The sequence below is a fragment of the Typopeltis vanoorti genome, chromosome 21 (genome assembly GCF_054136105.1).
Source record: "Typopeltis vanoorti isolate ZY-2024b chromosome 21, IOZ_Tvanoo_1.0, whole genome shotgun sequence".
Lineage (NCBI taxonomy): Eukaryota > Metazoa > Arthropoda > Arachnida > Uropygi > Thelyphonidae > Typopeltis > Typopeltis vanoorti.
In genome coordinates this window covers 70573611-70597079 of record NC_143569.1, presented here as the reverse complement: position 1 = coordinate 70597079, position 23469 = coordinate 70573611, and the positions used below count along the sequence as shown (strand labels likewise).

General features: G+C 36.0%; 1 protein-coding gene across 5 annotated transcripts in view; it reads right to left on the bottom strand.

The window, feature by feature from the left end:
- LOC150094957 (transmembrane protein 126) overlaps positions 1-23469 on the bottom strand; it is a 199711-nt gene that overhangs the window by 19783 nt on the left and 156459 nt on the right. For 3 of the 5 annotated variants that reach the window (XM_090411316.1, XM_090411317.1, XM_090411315.1), the window contains one exon: positions 22545-23118. In XM_090411316.1, the coding sequence (XP_090267442.1) occupies positions 22617-23118 (502 nt within the window). In that variant the 3' untranslated portion in view covers positions 22545-22616. Of the gene's footprint in view, positions 1-20445; positions 20741-22544; positions 23119-23469 lie in introns of those variants that run through there. The other 2 variants (XM_090411319.1, XM_090411320.1) reach the window with 2 other exon arrangements.

Below are 23469 nucleotides of genomic sequence, written 5' to 3'. Positions count from 1 at the left end.
ATTGCTGGCTCGCAGGCATTGTCATGTGAAGGGTGAGGAAGTTTAGAGGGATGGATATCCTCTGTCTCCGCTTCAAGGATCTGGTGTGCTCCGATTTTATCTGGCCATTTTTTATGTAGCAAGTTGCCTAAATCCCTGAATAGCGTCAAAAGTTCCTGAAAATTGAGATCGTCGAAGGACTTGTCCATGGCTAGGCTTATGAAAACGAAATATAACTAAAAGTCTTACCTGCTCTGTTTATCGAGCAGGAACCTACGGTACAGTAGTAAACTCCGATTGAACATTGCCTAAGATCGGCCTCCCACTCTGCCGTCACTCAGGAAAACCGCGTGTTACTTATACGAAAATTTCGTGAAGAAACGCCGTGGAAAAAAGCCTTGTGGGGGGTGGTTCCTAACCCTTTTATCTGCATGGTCCCTATCGGCACCTTCAATTCCTTTTCCCCCTTACTGGAGTCGATCTCACTCACCAATTAAAGTGGCGTTTTTCTGCCCAAAACATGCTACGGTTCGCTTGTACGTGACGACGTCTTACTTCGGGAATTGACCTTGAGCCATCGTCATTTGTTTTAAGCTAGCCTCTACTAAATTAATCCCCTTTTTAGAATTTACTTGAATATTTTAATTTCCTTTTTTCAAGTGTTAAACTAGCCTCTCAAATACAAATTCTTATCACTAATCTTTGTCTTAACCTATTTTTTCGATATCCTTTTTTAATAAGATTCCCTTTTTTATTATTTAGTTAAACAATTTCTGCTATATTTATTTTACTTGGATGCAAGCATATTTTCTGTCTTTAAATATTTTGTATTAGCTACTTACATAGGGTTTTATATTTTTATTTTCATGTTACACCATGATAACTGAAATTTTTACATTCTTGGTTATCAGGGTGTAACAGCATGACTGAGGACCTGTCTGATCCCAAGATCAAAAATACTCCATTTTTATGAGGTTTTCTCTGCTACCGAATTAATAGTTGGATAATTAAATTCACCCCAAATGACTACTACTCATTTAGTACTACAGGCGAGTCTTTTTTTATGCGGTAGATACGTTCCACAGAAAACCACATATAAAAAATCGCAAAAAAAAAAAAAAAAAAACGACCTTTCGACAAACCGGTATGGATAGTGGCCCTTGCCTTAATGCATAGCATTACACATATCCACAAGGAGATGTGCTTTGCATTACATTATGGGAGATGCTGAGATGAGATAGGAATGATGAGAACTTTCTCCACCTTTGCAACGAGTTGCCTGGTGTTGTACTACCTTACCCCAGTCCTGAAGATACTTTCAGGTGTAAACTTTGTTTTCTCACACTTGGATAAAGGATTAAACTAAACTTATTATAGTCTAACCAAGTGAAAAATAAACTCAACATCTTTTATGGTGTTTATGCGTCAATTTTTCCATTTAAGATGCGCCATACGAACTTATACCAGTTTTAAAATATGGTAATATGGATATATATATATATATAGCAGTTATGCATAAAATGATTTATTATATATATGGTAATATAGACACTTTTAGCAATTTTAAATAAAAGTATTTCATATAAAGACAAGATAAACATTATTTTATTGAGACTTGAAATTGCTTTGCTTTTGCTAAGCTTGTAATGTTTGGAGTTAAATCAGTTACAGAAAGCATCAAACAGTTTTTCAAATTTGAATCAGTCAGTCCCGACTGTAGTTTGTTCTTAATCATTTTCATTGATGAAAATGCTCGTTTGCATCTGCATGTAGTTCCAAAACGACAGGTATGACCCGGAGCAGATTTTATCAGTTCTGGAAAATGTTTTCCAGGGCAACGATCGCCAGAAATTAATTATATCAGAAGCATCTGGGAGTGATGGAAGTTCATTAAATTTCATTTTCAATAAAGAATTGTTTTTGAGATCAATAAGTTTCATATGTATGTTACCAGGCATCGTCAAGATATTCAGTAAGTGAAAAGGGATTTATAAATGCGCAGTCTTCTTCAGCATAATCGCTAAAACGACTGTTAGAGGACTCTTGCAATAATCTGAGTTTCTCAGTATATTCTGTAAAGTTGTCATTATCTTCAACAGATTCAGTATGTTCTTTTAAATGTGGAAATTGACTTAAATCCCCGTTTTCTAACTAGGAGATGAACAGTTTTAATTTCATTTTGAATGCACTGATGTCATTTACTAAGCTAGGAAACAATTTGTTCTTGCCCTGTAGTTTCAAATTTAGATCATTGAGGTGGCTGGTAACATCAACTAAATATGCTAAATCAAATAGCCATTTCTCATCACACAATAGGACTTTTTCCTCATGCAGCTCATCCTTCTCTTCCAGAAAATTACAAACACTTTCAACTTCCAAAATCTACCGAGAATTTGTCCTTTAGAAAGCCAGTGCACCTCAATGAAGGATGAGATCACCATATTCCATATCTAGCAGTTCACAATATTCTCTTCTGTTTAACCCTCTTGCTCTAATTTTATTCACACACTTTACAACTGGCATCATAACATGCTTCAAATTTAGGGTTTTTCCACACAGAGATTCTTCATATATAATAGTGATACTTTAGTAGAGAACGACCTGAAAACCTTTCAAGTAAAGTTACAGTCCCAGAAACTCTACTTATCATTGACGGTGCTCCATCAGTGCAAACACTGATGAGCTTACTAGAATCCAATTATTGATTTTCTAGACATGACTTTACTTTGTGAAATATGTCTGACCTTCTGGTTTTTCCATGAAGTGACTCAAGACCGATAAGTTCTTCAAAGATGTTAAAATTACCATCAATTCCTCTTATAAAAATGCTTAATTGGACTACATCACATATATCAGCGGATTCGTCCAAGGCTAAAGAAAAGAAAGAACAAACATGAACATGGTCTTTCAATTGCTCAGTAACATCATGGGAAAGTTCTTCGATGCGTCTTGTAATTGTTTGCTTGGACAGAGCAATTTGGTTTTACTTTTCTTTCAACATTCTTATCACCAAGACATTTTGTAAATTTTTCGAGACAGGGCTTAACAACTTCCTCTCCATCAGAGAAAGGCTTGTTTTTTAGCCAACACAAAGGCAATTTCATATGACGCCTCCAGCATTGCCACACTTTCACAACTTCGTTTCACAAATATATTTTCTCCCTTTTTATTTCTTCCTTTTTCTTAACCACATATTCTTTCCACAACTCAGACCCAGGAACTAACTTCAGTTTTTCTTCTAATTCAGCTTGATGTTTTCTATTGTGTCTGTTAAGATCATGTCTTCTGTTATCTGAGAGAGTGCTTTCACAAACAATGAACAACGGTTTTCCTGAAGGACTTGCAATAAATAAGAACTGATTTTCCCACAATTTTAAACTGGCGCTTGTTATCACCTTCTGCTCATTTTCTTTTGCAAAGTAATGGGGACTGTAAAAAAATTTTTTTTTTTCAAAAAGTAAAGCTTATTAAATAATTTATTTAAATTATTTTATCGTTTTAAACATTATGAACATTCAAAAACAGTTCTACAAGTTTAAGATAAGATTCCTGTTTTCGCGAAGGCCTAATACAGTTTAAAAATTTTATAAGTTTAAAAATCATATTTTTTTTTTTTTTTTCATAGAGAGTTTTCGTCTCTCTCTCGTAATATATTATTTCCAATGAAATACGAGATCGCTTCCTCCCATAAAACAGTCGATCAACTGGCAATCACACACACACACAACTCAAACATCCTCATTGCCAAAGCTTTGCTGATCAGTTAAATTTTAGGAATAAACCTACTATATAAATAAAAAGGAAAGATATTGTATAAAAAAAAAATTTAAAAAAATATACCGAATAATTGCAGATTTCAGTAATCAGCAAATTAGGGGAGCGGGAAAGAACTTGATATACGCGTTTAAAATGAAAAAATGCATTTTTCAATTTACAGAACTATATTAAGCCTTCATGAAAATAGAAATCTTATCTTAAACTTAAAGAACAAGAACTGTTAATAAAAACATATAAGTTCGAAAACACAGAATTGTTCACTAACATCGAATCAGAAGTTCATCGAACGTTATGACACGAGAGTCAGCTGTAAACTGATTGAGTAACTGCTGACGCATGTCAGCATTTGCCGGTGCCTGTTGCTTCAAGATCAAACAAGTATAATAAGTGCGCACTCTAGAATTCAGTGGTAGGTTAATTGTGTTTATATATATATATATATATATATATAAATCGTATACAAAATTTTTAAAAATTTTTCTCTGGGGTTCAGTGCGCCACTTTTAATCATGCAATGCGCCACAGGTTGGCCACCCCTGATGTAGATGGTTGCACTGTTTGCAACACATCCAGGCCAAACTGCTTTGTACCAGGCATTTAAAGTTTGTGGTCTTATTTCAGCGATAGCAGATGCAACATGATTTAAGCAGTCCAAAATAGAAAATTTTTTCCAAACGTCACTTACTATTAATGATTCATTTTCTAGTTTATCCAGTATGAATTGAAAAGTGTGCTTAACGTAATATTTTTTAAAAGTAGCAATTATACCTCGATCTAATGGCTGAATAATGCTTGTTGTATTGAGAAAAAACTACCTGCACATTTGGATGTACTAAATGCGGATGACTTGGTGCATTGTCAACAATTAATAAAACTTTAAAATCGAGGGCTTTTTGCTTCATATATGTTTCCACTTCTGGTACAAAGCAATTATTGAACTATTCAGTAAATAGAGCAGTTGTTACCCAGGCCTTTGTATTAGCCATCCAATGTACCGGTAGCTGTTTTAGATCTTTGCCTTTTAGAGCACATGGTCTTAGAGATCGATTTACTAGGAAGGGGTTTCAACATTCGCTCCCATGATGCACTGCTACAAAGTAACGTTACTCGATCTTTGCTTGCTTTAAACCCACTTGCTTTTTTTTCAGACTGCGAAAAGTTCGACTAGGCATTTTTTTCCAAAACAATCCTGTTTCGTCAGTGTTAAACACTTACTCGAGACAATACCCACCATCTCCAATAATTTTGGGTAACTTCTCTTGAAAATTTTTGGCTGCTGCTGCAACATCGCCTGTAATCTTCACATTTCGAAGTGCATTCCTTTTTAAAAACAGGTTAGCCATCCTTTGCTAGCCAAAAATTCTTTATCACCCTGGGAAGCGGAAGTAGATGCTCTAATTGCTCCATCTGTTCATAAAACCAAAGAGTTTTTTGTTTAATTAAACAACCACTTATAGAATTAACTCAAAGAATTCTTTCAGTTAATTTTTCAATCCAAATTACGAGCGCTCGTTCAGTTTTTTTCAAATAAAGCATCTCTTGAGTACGATGATAATTTGGCACTTAGTTTTGTGCCAGAAATGAAAGATTTTCTTATTGCGACTTCATTCTTTTTAATTGCTCTTATAGTAGATTCGCCTAAATTAAAATGTTTACCAATCGCTGTAGATCCCTCTCCTTTTGCTAAGCGATCTAAAATTGCAATTTTCATTTCCAAAGAAATTGCTTTTATTTGTTACTTTTTTTCTCCATTGGGCCAAATTAAATCTTTAAAATAAAAATTAGCAAAATTTAGACTCTCGATAATGAAAAGACAAACACTTACATGCACAATTAAACCTCACAGACACTCACTGCTTTCACTTTACGGCAGAATATGCTGCAACACGCTGTTCATTATGTACAACGGTACATAGTTTTGAAGTTGTGCACCGCATAAAAAAGATACGCATAAAAAGAGACCCGAGTGTAATTGGTAATTTGATAACGCATTTCCAGCAACTGAACCACAGTCCTGTAACAACACCCTACATTGTATTTTATCTTATTGGCATCCAGCTCTACTGCATGGAACATTATTAACTGCTATTGCTTTCCTGAATTTTCAGCCTTAAGTGCACGCAAGTAATCTGATATTCCATTTCATGTTTATTAATTCAAGAATAAAATTTACTATGGGGAAAAACTGCTGATCTTTCAATGTAATAATTAAGAACCAAGTCCTAATCCATGAATTTCATACAAGTAGTTATCTACAAGACCATGACACCCATACTCAAAAATACGAATTCTTTTCCATTATGAGCTGCACAAAAATTATATAAAAGTATTACATAGAATTACGAATATGGTCAGCTGCAAAATATAGGATAACATCAAACTGACTATATAACAAACTATTCCTCTATATCTTTTTTGCAATTATAAAAATTTCATATAATTGCATATAATTTATAAAAAGGTCATATATGTTTCTATATGCCTAGTGAATCTCTACTAAGACGAGTGGCATCGGACTTTTGTCTGCTCTGGTCATTCTGCTGACCTTGATGGGTGTTAGGTCTTGGTAGCAAAGATCAGCAGCTATGTCTTCTGTTTGTATGTGCTCTGATACTCCACGGAGAACCACCTTCAGGTTCCTCTCGGAGTCAAGGGTGAAGGTATGATACTGTACACCTTTATTGTCTACGGAAGTCCATTATAGTGGCAGGTTGGATTTTAATACCATCGTCTAAATTCTTTGCAGTAGAGTATGCTATCTGTTGACTAGTCATAGTGGCCCGTAGTTCTGTCCACCTATTCTTTTCTCTTAAGATAATTGGAGGCAATTTCTCTTTAGTGGAGGTAGGAGGGTCAGAGTTGTGTCCATCTTCCTCCATACCTTCATCTGTATGTGGTTCTGTCGACTGAGTTTTGCGTTTTTTCCGCGGGTGGGACTCTCCTTGATCCAGGGGGGGATTGGAGACAACCAAATTCAATTTTTCCTCTGTATTAGCAGAATCCTCACTTTCCTCATCATCTCTCGTTGTGAAGTACAGGTTCAAATAACCTGGCCATTCCACTTCAAATTTTTTTAGTAATTTTTTGAGTAGGCTTAGAGCCAGACCTTTGTCTAATGTTTCTATCAGGGTGTCGGTATCTATGTCAGTCATAGTTACGACTAGTAGGTTTTGATTCGGGGTTGGTCGATTACTAAAACTGAAAATTTAGTAGCGAAACCTCACTTATCGATGCGTGAATCTCAATCAAAATGCACTCCTTTGTATCGACTGCAACTGGAAAAGCTTTCCACAAGTTAGCTTTTCTGCGATAGCAACCGTTAAAGTTCAATAACGTATTTTCTTTTAAGAAATCAGGACAATTTCTAAATTGCAACTAAATCAAAGTCTTACCTCTATATATCAATCAAATCACATCACCGAATTCACTGAGTACTTCCATTCAAAATCCAAATCATTCCATCTCCATGAATACGCCACTCATTCTGAATAAATCACTGATAACTGATGTGGCATGATGGATATCAGTCCCATGGACTCCGATCCCTTCGTCTGTATGAAATAATCTTGTATTAAATATTAGCGAGCACCTGGCTCACCCTATTTAGGGCTGTACGGAGGCACCTGCACCGATAAGCAGAGCTGCTTTCGGGCGCTTATGTTTCCACCTATCGTGTTCGTCATAGTTAGATGACTCTTGAATGAGTTGATTTGGATGAACAGCTGCTTTGGAAAAATAAGCAGCAGCACTGTTATGGAGGAACATGGGAATATCTGGAATATCAGCATCACGGTGTAAGAGAGCATTTCTGACAAACCACGGAGCGTTAAAAATCATACGGAGGCATTTGTTTTGAATAACTTGTAGCTTTTTGATGTTGGTGGGGGAAGTGTGACCCCATGCCGGTGATCCGTAAGTTAACGATGGTCTGATAATTGTTTTATAGATCCGTAGTTTGTTTTCAGTACTGACTTGACTTCTTCGATTGAGGAGAGAATAGAGTTGCACAATTGCAGAGTTTGCTTTTTTGCATGCATAAACTATGTGGGAGTTAAAGTTTAAATGATTATCAAGATGAATGCCTAGATATTTGGTGCTAGTTCTCCATGGGATGGCTGTGTTAAAAAGTTTAACTTCTCCAAAGTGAGATGCTTGTCTTCTTGTGAAGAGAATGGCAGTGCTTTTATCGGCATTTACAGATATTCTCCATTTTCTGAACCAGTCCTCCAAATTTGTTGCTGCAGTTTGTAAGCGCTGCGTAGCTATATGTGGCCTGAGAGATCTGCTAAGAATTGCCATATCATTGCCTCAATGAGTAATCCGCCACTGTCCACTGTAAATATCCTTTTTCTGAAACTGGAACGATGATGCTGTATTTTTTTCTTGTTCAATCCAGAGTCCATGTCTTTTACTGTTCCTATGGTTTGGAGGAAGCCAAGAAATCATGCACTGCTACTTCTGCATGGTACCACCTCTTTCTGGAGGCATCATGAGGAAAAAGAAGTGGACAATTGCGTACCGAATATACCATCTGCTCTCCGACCAGATCTGCACGGCGAAGGCCTTCTCGTTTCCGAACCTCCGAAAGAATTTTCCATCGATCCAGAGGATGTCGAGCCCTCCTGTGCCTTCGGCGTCTAATGATGATCCATATGTCGGCCACTGTTGGTCATCTGTGCCACACACTGAACTGAAGATCCGAACTGAACGATCTTGTTCGCGATCTGGAACTGTCCAAGCAGAGCTGAGATCAAGATTTCTACAATGGAATCTTCTCAAAGATAATATCCAAGTGACTTCGTTTCGCACTAGTCATGAGCAATTGCACCTTACTTCCAAAAGGAAGATGACCTCGTGTTCTGCTACGATGTAGATCGCCTGATGCCCTTCGAATCAAACATGACACGCACGAATAGCAAATATTCAGACTCACAAAATTGAGTCTCAAGAAGTGTTGCTGCATAATGGAAACGAGCTTCCAGTCAGACACGGTCTACATGAAAGTAACCTAAAACATCTGTTTGAAGTACGCTGGCATCTCTGAACTAATTTCCTCGGAAATGTCATTGCAGAAAACTGCAAGGACTGGTTGAGGACTTGTCTCTATCACAAACTTGGCTACAATTTATACTTAAAAATACACTTGCTCCATTCCCACTTGGATTTCTTTCCGGGCAACTGCAGCATAGTTGGTGATGAGAAGGGTGAATGTTTCCATCATGAAACTCTGTCCCGTTGACAGGGTGTAGCATAGAGGCAGCCTGCCTCACAGCGTCGCTTAATAAGGGCGCTCGTTCAGCCATATTGCGGTAGGCTCCGTATTACAGCAACAAGATATTTTACAAATATACGGCGTTTAGTTTAATGTGCTTATTATATTTTAATGATAAAAAAATTATAGTCATACATACTAAAACTAAACATTTTAGAATCCACATTTTAGATCAGTGTTTCTCAAAGTGTGGTATCCGTACCCCGGGGGGTACGTGAAAGATCTTCACGGAGTACGGATATTTTTAACAATTCCTGTTTGTGTAGCAAGTGTGGAAAGAAGTTTTTCCAAGCTTAAACTCATTAAATTATTTGCAAACAGCTATGACCCAAGAAAGATTGGTTGGTCTAGCAACTATATCAATAGAGGCGGACATAGCTTATAATTTAAATTTAGAAGAGCTTATAAACAGTTTTGTGTGATATCCCCATAGAGCAAACATTTAATTAATATTATTTAATCGTTTTGCATTAATGTTTCTCTTGTCCACGCAGTTAGCCTAGTGGCTATTTGCTTCACAACATATGCCAGGGGAAGAGTGTCCTAGGTTCGATTCCCGTCGCTGAAGTGAGGACCTTAAGGATCTTCCTCAGCCATAGCCAAGTTAGCCAAGGTCTTGGGCGTGGACAGCAGGGTTTTCCCCCCAGTTTATCTGGGGTTTTTCGTCCCGCAAGCAGACAAACCGGCCCCGTGAACACATGGATCTACAGCTATAAATACTTAACCCCCATGAGGGGGCTCAACTCTCCCCAATAGGGAAGGGGGAGAAAAGGGAGGAAACTCCATATGAATAAATAAATGTTTCTCTTGTAATAAAAACAATTGGAAAATAGCAATTGGAGATTTTCTTATATTTCTGTCTTATAATCCATCAGGGTCAATATTTAATTGTTTGCCTCAGGGCGCGATTTAATCTGGCAACAGCCCTGATGAAATTGCACTGATGGAGAAACAATACCACGGAAAGTAGTCAACTTCTATGTTGGCTGACTACTGTTAGATGCTTGCTAGAGATGATCCTGAGCAATTACACAAGCGACAGGCAAAGTGACGTTGGACTTATAGTATGCCCACGCTTGCTAGAGCTTCGCTTGGCGACATGTCAAGAATAGTCGATTCATGCTGAAGGGGAGAAAGAAATGAAGGATGTACAAATTGGTTGCCAACATGCAAAATCACGTGCTTTCTTGTCTGTCACTGTACTAGTATAGAGAAGCACACATTTACTGGTATATGTAATAAGTCCATATTACTCTATTATATATAAGAAACCATTGCTGATCTCTCACAAACCACAGCTAATTTTGCTTTTCATTGTCACATTCGTGTTCAGCACCTCGAAATCTATAAGAAATGACTAAATAATCTTGGGGGGGGGGGGGGGTGATTTCAGTAAAATTTTGATTTCCAGTGTATTTTATCATATGAAAGGCTATTGCATAAGCTCGAGAATATTGGTTTGGAATATAAATTCTTGACTTGGATAAGTGGACAGTTGACCCATATCAATAAGTGGTATATGGTGGGTGTGAATCTGCCAGATTTAAGTTGACTGGTAGTGCTCCACAGGAATCAGTCTCTTGTCCTTAGGACACTATTATTCATTAATGACATCAGGATGGTAATGTTCAATCCTTTTGATGTAAAGAGAGGCAGGGCAATCAGGGATGCTACTGATATCCAACACTTCAAATTTCACCTGATGTCAGCCACACATTGGTGGAAAACCTCCCTGAAAGGTTGCAGGAGGTAATCAAAGCCAAAGTTGGACATACCCGATATTAAGGTTCACCTGTCGATATCAATTGCTAATTGATAAATTAGCAACTGGTCTAGACTAGCAATTGTAAATTGCTAGTCTAGACCAGTGGTTCCCAAAGTGGACGGTTTGATTATTAAGGGGGCGATAAGAGGCAAGCAGGCAGCAGGGGGGGGGGGGGGTGTTGGTGTGCTGCAAAATGCTGAAATGTGCAATAATTAATTGCAGCTGTTTGTTTATTATTATTATTATTAATATAAAAATAAATAAATTAAAAAAAATTAAACAACAAATAATAACCAACTGGTGTCATCCTCAGGTAAGCTTACATATAAGCTTCGAGGATGAAAGCAGAGAAATTAGTTCTCATCCAAGATGTATCATATGTAACCAAATGCATGTAATGTACGTATCACATGTAAACAAATGTAAGTAATGTATCATATGTAATCAAATGTATGTAATGTATGTAATAACTGTAACAAAAGTATGCAATATAGAGTGATTATATCCATTGATATTGTATATATAGAGTGTAAAAATTGCAAAGAACCATCTGTAACAATCATCATTATGATTATTATAATAATATATGTTGTAAACAGTTATTGTTATTATTATTATTCAAAAAACTTTATGTACAAGAAAGTATTTGTTATGCATAATTGTGTTCCTATAATATATGTAATTTATCTGAGAAATAATAAAAATGTTAAAAAAAAAATTGTTTTCCATGTGGTTTTCCAAGACATTTTTCGAGATTTTTGTTGGTAATTTCTGAAGTGTTCCTTTTTTACCTTAATAGTATTGAGTGTGTTATAATGTATTTTCCCATATTCTTATTTACTGAACGAAAATGCCAAGCGTTTAGCTATGTAAGTGGTGTTGTGTCACAGCTTGGCAAATTATAGGTTCTGTTATATTGTGAGGATATAAAGATAAAGATTATTATTTATAAAAACTGCTTTCAAACATATATGTATGCTTATTTCTGCATGTTCCAGAATAGAAATGGCAGATGCAGATAGGTCAAAGAAGAAATGTAGGCAGTATAGCTTTGAATACCTAAAATATGGATGCATACCAGCACCAACAAACCAGCAGCTGCTAATGTGCCAATTTGTGAAAGGGTCTTCTCAAATGAGGCCATGAAGCCTTCCAAAATAATTGAACATTTGAAGAAGGTACATCCTGACATGGCAAGTAGATCAAGGATTTACTTTCGTTGGAAGTTCCAGATTAGATAATGAATCCATTTTCCGATACTGAGGTAGTGGGAGCCATGGAGGAAAAACTAATTGAGCTGCAAAATGACTTTGAGCTGATGCCAAAATTTAAGAAATCTTATGAAGAGTTTGGTTGTAGAAAGAGATCTCTGCTCTTTCTGCAAAGAGATTTCAAAACCGAATAGAGAAACAAGAGTTTCATGCCGAATATAGAAACTATAAGTTTCGGCGGATCCAAGGGTAAACAAACCTTTCATGACAGGAGCAACTTGTAGTAAAGATGGAGTAAGATCTGATCACTATCCTTAGTATTTCCCATAATATAAAACACATCTCCTAGTGGACATGTATGATGTTATGCAGATTTTATCTCATCCTTTCTTTTAGTGTTACATGGTCAGCATTCATTTTTGAAATTATGGATTCTACAACCGTGTTAAAATAACTCTTTTTATTATCCCGACGTTTCGATCTTCATATCAAGATCTTCATCTGGAGTATACATAAATATAGAAAACAAGCTGTGTTACATTTCAAACCGTAAGCTAGAGAAACAATGATTTGATTGCATGCTACTCACTGGCATGACCTCTAGTGAAGGGAAAAAAAATTACATCAAGCTAGATTTAATTTATGATTACATGAATAAACATTCTCGCTTACAGATAGTTTTCCTTCCAGTAACAGTGATGCCCTATTTCTATTATTACAATTGTTATTTTTGATTTAAAAAAAAATTATTTATAAATTACATGAATAAACATTCTTTCTTACAGATTTTTTCCTTTAACAGTGATGTCCTATTTTTTAGTATTAAAGTTATTTTAGATTTAGAATCCTGGATTTTCTAGTCCTGTTTAGTTTTTCTTAGAGAGGAAGGATTCATGGGACAAATATATGCCTTCCATACCCATATGGGATTTTTAGACCATTATTATTGTTTAGATTGGGGAGGTTGATAATGATCTCACAAGCGTCCTTAAATTTGCGTTCATATCATGTTTTGGTGTGATGTAGACAACTAGTGCTTTTCCAGTCAATTCTATGTAAGGTGTTCAGGGCATGATTAGAAAGGCCAGCTTCACCATAATTATTATATTTGATTTATGTTCTTTTTGTCTGATCAGAATTGTGCATCCTGTTTCTCCTATGTGTGGTATGTTGCAGATGCAGTAAATACAGTATACTCCAGGGTGGGTCAGCAGAGGGAGTGGGTCTTTGGATGAGTTGAGTAAGCTTTTTAATTTTGCAGGAGGTTTAAAGGTGGCTTTGAGGTTGCATTTTTGTAGTACTCTGTTTATTTTCTGATGTTCCTTTAATGTAGGGAATGGTTATAGTTTTATTGTAGACTGCTTTGTCCATTTTTTATTGAGGTCTTGTAGAGAATTTTATTAATAGTGTTTTGCCTGTATCCATTTTTTTGAAAAGTATTGCTGATCACTTTAAATTCGTCTTTCAGTGCCTGTTCACTGAAGCAGATCTTCAGAGCCGTTTTTTAGGGTACTGATGACACCAAGTTTTTGTGTTGGGTGATGGTAGGAGTTTATGTGTATATATTGGCCAGTATGTGTCAGTTTCCGGTAAACGGTGAAGGAAAGATTGCCCGAGGGGAGACGTGTGACAAGTGTATCCAGAAACAGCAGTGTGTTATATTTTTCAATCTCAATTGCAAACTGTATACGTTTGTGTGGCTTGTTTAGGTGGCTAAGGAATGTGTCTAGTGTCTGGCGGCCATGAGACCAAAACGCGAAAACATCGCCACCTTTAGATACGTTGACAATGTTTGTTTCAAATCATTGTATCTCTAGCTTACGGTTTGAAATGTAATGCAGCTTGTCTTATATATTTATGTATGCTCCAGATAACCTTGATATGAAGATCGAAACGTTGGGATAATAAAGAGTTATAACACGGTTGTAAAATCCATAATTTCAAAAATGAAGGAGAGATTTTATCTCCTTTTAGCAATGAAGAGATCACGATTTAAAAAAAAAATGAACGTATAAATTTTACATATATAAAAAAAAAGCTCTTTTATTCCCTTTTAGGAAGTTGGCAAAGGCATTTTAGCCCTAACTTTTGGAGACAGAACGAGTTCAATCTCCACTAGTAGCCAATCCGAGATAGCTGGCCAAAGACTATCACTGATTATACATGGCATCCAGTGAGGCGGCGGCGGCTGACAAGTGCCCATCTCAGTCCCAAATCCTAACACTACCTTTAGTGTCTGAAAATAGTATAGGTTAGAGTCATTATTCTTAAGTTTATGAGATGAAAAACCCGAGTTTTCCAGGAGAAAAAAACCTGCTTGCCCGTACCAGAGTTCGATTAACTCAGGAAATGGGTGAAAAAAGCTTAGTCAAAGTTCTAGTCAGCGACTAGAATTGAATTTACCATTTCCACTGAGCTACACAGGCTCTTTTATAATTATAAATTTACACAACACATTCACTAATGCCTTTTATTCTCTACAGGGAGTAAGCAAGCCTGTTTCAAGCCTAACTTTTGTAGACTGGCAGGCAAGTTCAATCTCCACTAGAAGCAAATCAGAGATAGCTGGTCCAAGGCTATTATAATAAATGGCATCCAACGAAGAGAGGTAAACAAGTGCTGCCATAGTCTCCCGCCCCTAACTGTAACACAGCATAGATTTTGTCTGAAACAGCACGAGTTTGTTTGTTTTTCTTGAGTTTACAGGATAAAAGTTTTCAGTAGAAAAAACAAGCTTGTCTGTGGCAGACTAATTCAGGAACTGGTCGAAAAATGGCTTAGAGAAAGTTCCTCTATTCAGCAACTAGAACTGAACTTAATTCTTTCTGGGGGGCTGCCTAGTGACAAAGATGCAAATGTCATCTCCAATTGTTATAAAAGAACAGGCTTTTGTTATAAAAAAACACATATCGTGTTTCCCCGAAAATAAGATCGGGTCTTATATTAATTTTTGCTCTAAAAGATGCATTAGGGCTAATTTTCAGGGGATGTCTTATTTTTTCATGTACAACAATCTACAATTATTCAAATACAGTCATGTCATCTTCTGGAACATCGTCTAACTCTCCAAACCCCGAATTCTGGCCTGAATTTCTTGCGACTCCATTTCCAGTAGAACCATTGGCCCCAACATCTCATGTCCAGCAATAGAGCTCTCCTTAAATGAGCACTTCTTGTCCATGTAGCCTGCTCGTAGTGCATTGGCAACACAGCTGTCAGTGATTTTATCCCATGAATTCTTCATCCAAGTTACGACCTCTTGCAAGCTAGGCTTCACAAAGTATCAACGCCGATTTCTCTCCATCCTATTTTCAATGTAGTCATTGATTTCCATGCACAAATGGTCCTTGAATGACTTGTTTATTGCAATATCAAGAGTCTGAAGATAGGCAGTCATTCCTGCAGAAATCATTATTTGATCAATTCTTCTCTGCAAGGAAGTTTTTCATGTCTTTAGTGGGGTGAGTTCTGGCTGAATCCCAGACTAGCAAACCTCTTTGGCCACCTCGCAAAACAAGTGGGAACATTAAATCGACCCACTTCTTTATAATTGCTTGTGTGCACCAGGCTTTTTTGGTTTCAAGAACATAAATGCCTGAAACATGTTGAATCTTATCTTTCTTGCCCTTAGTTATGATTAGAGGTGGGTTTTCTTTCCATCCAGATGAATTGCTAAAATACAGGTAATACGTGCATTTTCATAACCAGTGGAGGGAATGTAGATTGACGAGGCACCCTTGTCAGTCGACGAGAGGTAAACGCCTGTTTACATAGCCGTTTACCTGTCAGCAAAAGTGCCCTCTTGGGTATTTACAAATACTTAATTATAATTTATATTATCACTTATTTTAAGTATAAGTCTGGAAAAAACAAGAAATGGAAAACCACCTGGAGAAGATAAGCTAGGTTCAGAACTATATAAATACGCAGGAACAACTCATTTTTAAATAAAATTTATTCAACTGGTATCCCTCCAATAGAATGGAAAAAAAAGGAATTGTGATTCCTATCTTTAAAAAAGGTAATAGAGATGACCTTAAAAACTACAGAGGTATTGGTATACTAAATTCCTGTTACAAAATATATAGCAGAATCTTAAATAGCAAACTAATGAAATATTCCGAAAACTTTATTTTAGAAGTACAGAATGGATTTCGAAAACGATGATCATGTATAGACCCGGCCTTTTGCCTAAAATTAATAATAGAGAAAAGAAGAGAATACAATTTAGAAACACATATTGCATTTATTGACTTTGAAAAAGCATTTGACAAAGTTAAAAGAAACATATTTTTTAACATATTAAAAGAAAGACAAATACCAAATAATATCCTAAAAGCTATCACAAGTATATACGAAAATAATCAAGTACAAATAAGATTAAATCGCGAGCTATCATATACGAGAGAGACAAACCAAGGAGTCCGACAGGAATGTCCCATCTCAGCAAACTCTTTTTAATATTTACTTAAATGAAATAATAATAAAATGGAATAAAAATTTACATCAAGGAATTAAACTTTCTCCTACAGTAAACTTAAACACTCTCCTCTTTGATGACGACCAAATAATAATTACAAATTCTGAAGATAACTTACAGAAAGCTATTTTAGATCTAAATGAGATAGCCAAAGATTATGGTATGATAATATCAACAGAAAATTAAAAACTATGGCCTTTAAAGGACAAGATCCAGCAATAACTAAAATAGTAATAGATAACAAGATCTTAGAACAGGTGAATTCATTTAACTATCTAGGATGTATGATCACATATGAAAATGAAAAAGATATAAACGTAAAAATTGTAAATATTTAAAAATAGCAGGTGTAATTAACTATATTTAAACCAAACCTAGTTCAAAAACAAACCAGACTAAAAGTATACAATACATTAGCCCTATCAGTCTTAATGTATGGAAGCGAAATCTGGACAATAAAACAAAAAGACAAACAAAGATTAATAACAGCAGAAATGAAGTTTATGAAAAAAACTGCAAAGTATACCCTATTTGATCACAAAAGAAACGAAGAAATTATGAAAGAATTAAACCAAGAACCAGTAATAGAAAAAATTAAATAATATAAACATAAATGGATGGAACACGTTCAAAGAATGAAAACAGAAAGATTACCAGGCCGGAACAGGCGATGCTAGGCCTAAATCTTTGACACGCACGATGATGATGATTTATTTTAAGTATTAATGTCAATAATATTATTTATTTATATTTAATTATATATTAATATTATTATTTTATAATTCAATACGTCTGTTGCAAAGGACGTACTAAATGGGTCCATCTGGCTGATGACTATCTTAACTGGGGCTTATATATTACGAGAATCCTGAAAAATCATGCTAGGGTTTATTTTCCAGTTAGGTCTTATTTTCGGGGAAATACAGCACGCACGCGCGCGCGCGCACACACACACACACACACACACACACACACACACACACACACACACACACACACACACACACACACACACACACACACACACACACACACACAAGGGGTACCTCAAAAATAACCGGTTTATTATATATTCTAGTCTTCAAAATATTCTCCATGCAAGTCAATGTACTTGTCCCAATGGTTTCTCCACTGCTGGAAACAGTTCTGTGGAATGCTGTTTTTGGCTTGCATGGATTTCTTTCAAAACTTTTAAAAGTTCTGGTCATTAAAAACTTGCTCCCTCAAATCATGACATTCACACGCTTTTTTTCTTTTTCTTTTTTTTTTGGATCCTCTATGAGCAAACGAGGCAAATTTAGTGGAACACATTTTATTTGCTGATCTGTTAAAATTTGCTAACACAAAGTCCATGACAAATTTCTCTTCAAAAACTTCCTCAATGGTCTTTTCACAATCTTCATCGATTGCCTGGCAAACCTTTTTGATGTTTCCATAATTTCTGCCACACCCTCTGTAGCTCAGTCGGTATAGATTCAATATATAATCGACCCCTAGTCAAAAAGATGGGTTTTCGATTCCTGTCTATGACGTGAAAAAAACTATCTGGTCTCTTTCGACTAAAGGTTAGTCAGCTGGTCTTATACAGAGGTAGGAGGATTTTCACACAGAAAGTTGGTTTTTTGTCACTCAGTACAGGAAAACCAGCCCCAGAACACACCCAGATTTACAGTCATAATACACACACACACACACACACACACATATATATATACCTAATCTCTCATTAGGAGGCCTCAACCCGTTCCACCCAAAAGGGTTGAGGCCTCCTAATGAGAGAACCCTATATGAATTAAATAAAAAAATCATTTCTGCTTCTCAAAGGTGGCCTAGATTGTGTTTGGTCTTCAACTGCCACGTCCCCATTTTTGAAGCGGAACACCACTCATAGGCCTGCATTTTAATGCAGGCCTATGAGTGGTGTTCCGCAATGTAAAATGCAGCCCTATGAGCGGTTTTCCGAGGCTTGCCAAAGAATAATAACAATAGTTTAGCTGCAGTTTTACACAAAAGAAAAGAAAATTTCACACACTCTCTGTTCCTTGTGGTCAGCCATCACAAAATCACCAAACTTGTTTGTAAGCACTAACAAAAAAGCAGCTAGAACAACAAACCAGTTCACAGGATGATGCTGCTTGCTAGAGTGCCGTGGAAAACTGCACACTCATGATACCTAGCAGCAGCATCCATAACTAGAAAAGGTGTGCGCACCAAGTTCAGATTCTATTTATTTTTGGGTACCCCTCGTATATAGCATAAATATTATACATGGCATTTGAAATTAAAGTATCCTTATCAGAACAATCTGTAAAGAACCAGTAGATGAAATTCAAACTTACTTGATAGCTTAACCATATCATGAGGAAGAAATTGTGCCAATAATAAAGATAGTTCAAAAATGATTGACAGGGCAAATATTTTGCTTAAGAAAAGAGAATGAATTTTGCATATATGTGAACCGTATGGCAGTATAAATTTAAGTGAGACTAGCTAATCATTCAACTTGTGTGATGGCTCTTTGCTTGATGCTGCAAAAGCACATTGAAAGTATAGATGCCTAGACTTTGCAAAAAGGTCAAGTGACATCAAATGTACTGCGATGCATTGTACATCAATTTGAAGAGACAGGCAGCTTGGTAGTCCAACCAAGAGGGAGTACATCAAATTCTGCAACATCTTCAGTCATTTGTAAAATTTGATATACTTCCCCAATAGTTGAGTAGTCTAATGAGCATGCTACAAGTTCATGCAGTACACGTCATAGCAAGACAATCAGATTTGTCTTGCTATGACATACACAGAGAACTTTGCATAAAGTGTTGCAATCTTTCCCCATATAAACTCGGTCACAGCCGAAAGTTGCAAACAGGAGATGCCAATATCTGAGAAATGTTTGTGTTGACATTTCTGGCATGCATGGAGTAGACAAGGATTGGCCTTGGAACATCCAAGGAATGAAGTACATTTTCATGTTCACTCAAAACTGTAGTAACTGAGCTGCAGAGAATCTCTGTGAATTTCACTAAAGGTGACCTTTACTGAAAGAGAGACCGTATGATTAGAATTTACAGCGAAGTTCGTTATCAGGCCATTTTTCTTGGGAGAAATCCATCAAACTGGACCTATGACCTACATGGTCATGGCGTACAGTTTCATCATCCCACAATTGAAACAGAGGTCATCTGAATACAACACTGTTGATGCAAGATCGAGCACCTCCTTAACATAGGAGATAAAGTTCACCAACTGTGTCAACATAATCGGTCACTCATTTTCTATGAAATGGCCAATATGTTCACCAGATTTTAACTTGTGACTTTTGGCTTTGGAGTTATCTCAAAAGCATCATGTATCAGGGCAAAGTTCTTCATATGACAGATTTGAAAGACAAAATTGCACATAATATGCAAAACTTTACGACAGATCAGTTGTGTTCTGCTGTAGACAATGCTGTATACAAGTACCAAGTATTTACTGCAGAAAGGCCAACAATGGAGGTGATTAAATATCACCTCCATTGATTACCTGGATCTCCTTGACAGCTCTATATGATATATTTTTTGTATCACATTATTTTATGAAATGAGCGAAATAAACATAATCAAATAACTTCTTGTAATTGACTCTGGATCATTTCACAATCAAATACCATCTGGTTTACATTAATATAATTTTCTCCTGCATATTTCCCTTATTGGCCATTTTTGAACTAATTTTTATCATCAAAATCTCTTCCCCATGATCTAGTTGGTTATCCACAAGAGATCTGAAAATTATTTCAGGATAAAAAAAAAATTGAGAAACGCTAGTCTACACTCATATTCATAGAAACCACATCACCTTACATAAATATAGTTTTTAGTAGTTAAATGGTCATTTTCATTGGTTTATCATTAGATATTTCATTGTATTGCATCATCTATCTTTCCCACAGGTTTCTGTATAATGTAATAGTTGCTGCTGATGCGTCAGAATTTTTTATGCTATAAATAAACAGTAAAAGCTAGTTTCACATTTGCATGCTGAGCTCGCTATGGCTAGTTATGTGCAGTTACATCTTGCCGAAAAAGTGATTCAAGCTTTGAATAGAGAAGGCTACGCCTCTCACAAAATAGCTGAAAGGGTGTCCTGTAGTCAATCTACTATGGTATGTCTGCTGTCGAAAGTGAAGGAAACCAGATCTGCTGAAAGGAAGGCGACAGGAAGAAAGTCACTGTTTACACCAGCATTTCCTACGACGGAACACTTCACAAATCCTGAAATTTTCACGGAACACTTTGGTTAATTTGTAATGTAGTAATAATTAATTAATCGTTAATTAATAATTAATTATGACATAATCATAAAGTTATTATTAGTACACTTATGCATACGGTGTGACATGTTGACAAATATAAAATTACATTTAAATCAGTTATCAATCACTGGACTAATAAAATCTTGTAGCATATTGTAGTTTCCTAAGGCCAACATCATTAAATTAATTTGTGCTGATTTTCATTGACATATCCCATTCTGATCACCAAAAATTTATAACATTATTATAAGTACTTACGAGTGAATGCAGACTTTTTCTCCTGTGTACTGGTAGTTTTCCCCTCCTTTTGTACATCATGGAGATCACTCTGTAGGCTGGAGGTGGATGAATCACTTTGTTGTGTCACAAACACCTTCAATAAGAGATTTCTTAACAGCAAAATTTAACAAAGTCCCTTGTCTCTTAATCATATTAAAATTTAAATCTGTAGGCCTATTACTTTTAAAAAATCATGGCACTATGGTCACGAAACAATTACTTTCACCCTACAATACGAACTTGAGAATAAAGTATTCGGTATTACTAGGTTTGAGAAACGGATACAGACTACCTCAATCTTCAATTTCAGTGGAAAAATTTTCTTTATACTTCCTTGCTGATTGGTCAACATTTGCAACACAGATGTTATTTCGTTCAGTTTTGAGAACAGAGGATACGCCGCCCATTGTTATAAACTGCTTGCAGGCAATGTTTATGACTGGTCATAAACAGCGGTATTCCCTTTCCCAAATGTTGAAAGGTTTCGATGTGTGAAAATTAACGATAATTAATGAATACTTCCATGTTTAAAAATACACAGCTTGGTCACTAACATTTGCTACACAGATGTTATTAGGCATTCTGGGTTTTTCAACATATTCACGAATATTATTCTCCTCAGAATATTTCCACTATAAAATATTTATTCATGAAAAATGCTTAGAAAACTAAAATGACAAATTCCAGAACTTCTCGTGGAACACTGGCGTTCAGCAGAACACTATTTGGGAAACCCTGGTTTACACCATGCCAGGATCAAGCTCTAAAGCGGCTCTACTTCAAAAATCGCCGTGTGTCATCCAGGGAACTGAAAAGGGACTGGGAAGAACAAACGGGAGTTGTGGAAAGCTGTGTAACTGTCAGGAGAGGGCTCATTCAAGGAACTGATAGCTAGGCATCCTAAAGAGTCCTTGTTAACAACAAAAAAAAGATTGCTTTGGTTAAATTGGTGCAAAGAGCATGCCAAATAGACCCCTCATCAGTGGAAAAGAGTAATTTTTTCTGATGAGAAAAAGTTTGACCTGCAGGGCACTGACAGTAGACAGTTCGATGATCAGGGGAAAAAAATACAATGCTGACAGTCAAATTCTCAGCCAGTCAGATGATCTGAGGCTAGGATATTGTATCACGGTGTCGGCCCTTGCATTTCACAAAGGGTTCGGTGAATGCACAAACGTACCAGAAAATTTTAGAACTGCTACCTATCAGAGACCACTTTACAATGAACTGCATCTTTCAGGATGACTCTATCCCTTGTCATAGGGCAAAAAGTGTATTCATCAGGTATTCTGATGAAGGCCATTCTGATGATTTGGTGACCTATTCTATGGCAATGATATAAAAAATTATAACTTATAAATCTGGAAAAATTTAATATAGAAGAATATATTCACACTACAGATTCTGAGAAATAGGGATTTATATACTTATTTTAACACACATATTTTCAATTTTAAAACATTAAATATTTTAACACTTTTAAGTTGGTATATGATTTCTTTATTTACAAAATACACATGTTCTGTAGTACAAATGCACTAATCATAATGACATATCTAACTGCTCTGCAACTTCATATGTATTTTAAATGTGCTCTCAATCTCTTTATGTGTAATAAATAAAGCAACCAAGGCTTGAAACATAAATACTATTCCGATTTTAGGAGAATTTTGGTAAGTCATTTTATACCAAAAGCTGAAAAGTTCTTTGGGTGCTTTCAGTAATGAAGGCACAGCATATACATGACACCGCTCTGCAAAATAAAAATTAGCAATCTGAGATAACATTAATGGATAAATTCCCCCAGAAAGTACCTGTAATACAATAGCTTTTGTATCTAAGCAAACAGAGCATTCTATTTGTCCAAGTAATATATCTGGCAACAGCGATGAATGAAGCACTGGAGTAAACAAAGCTGGCAATACTGTAATAGGTAAATATGTGCTATATCTCACAACACTTTTCATGAATAAAGCTTTTCGGTGAATATGATTAAAATAGATACCTGCTAATGCTCCAAAACCTGAAAGAGCACCCATTCCATAAAACAGTGGCCACCTACATAAATAAGAATGCACAATGAATAAATGTAGCATATAAAATAAACTTCATTAATTTTTTTTTTTTAGAATGTCCTGCATAGCATGGATATTTGCATATTTGTGTTTTAGGAACATGCATCTAAGGGCTAAGAAAGCACAATTAAATTAATAATTAAATTAAATTTTAAGCTTAACAATATTAAGCTTACCTCAAATCATGCTTCAAAGATTATTATTATTATTCTTCAGGCCTCCATGGAGTCAAAAGACAAAATATGATTCATCGTGGGAGGTCCTAAGAAACACAAAGTCTATCAAGACTCATCGAGGGGAGGTCCCCCCCTAAGAAACACAAAGTCTATCATAC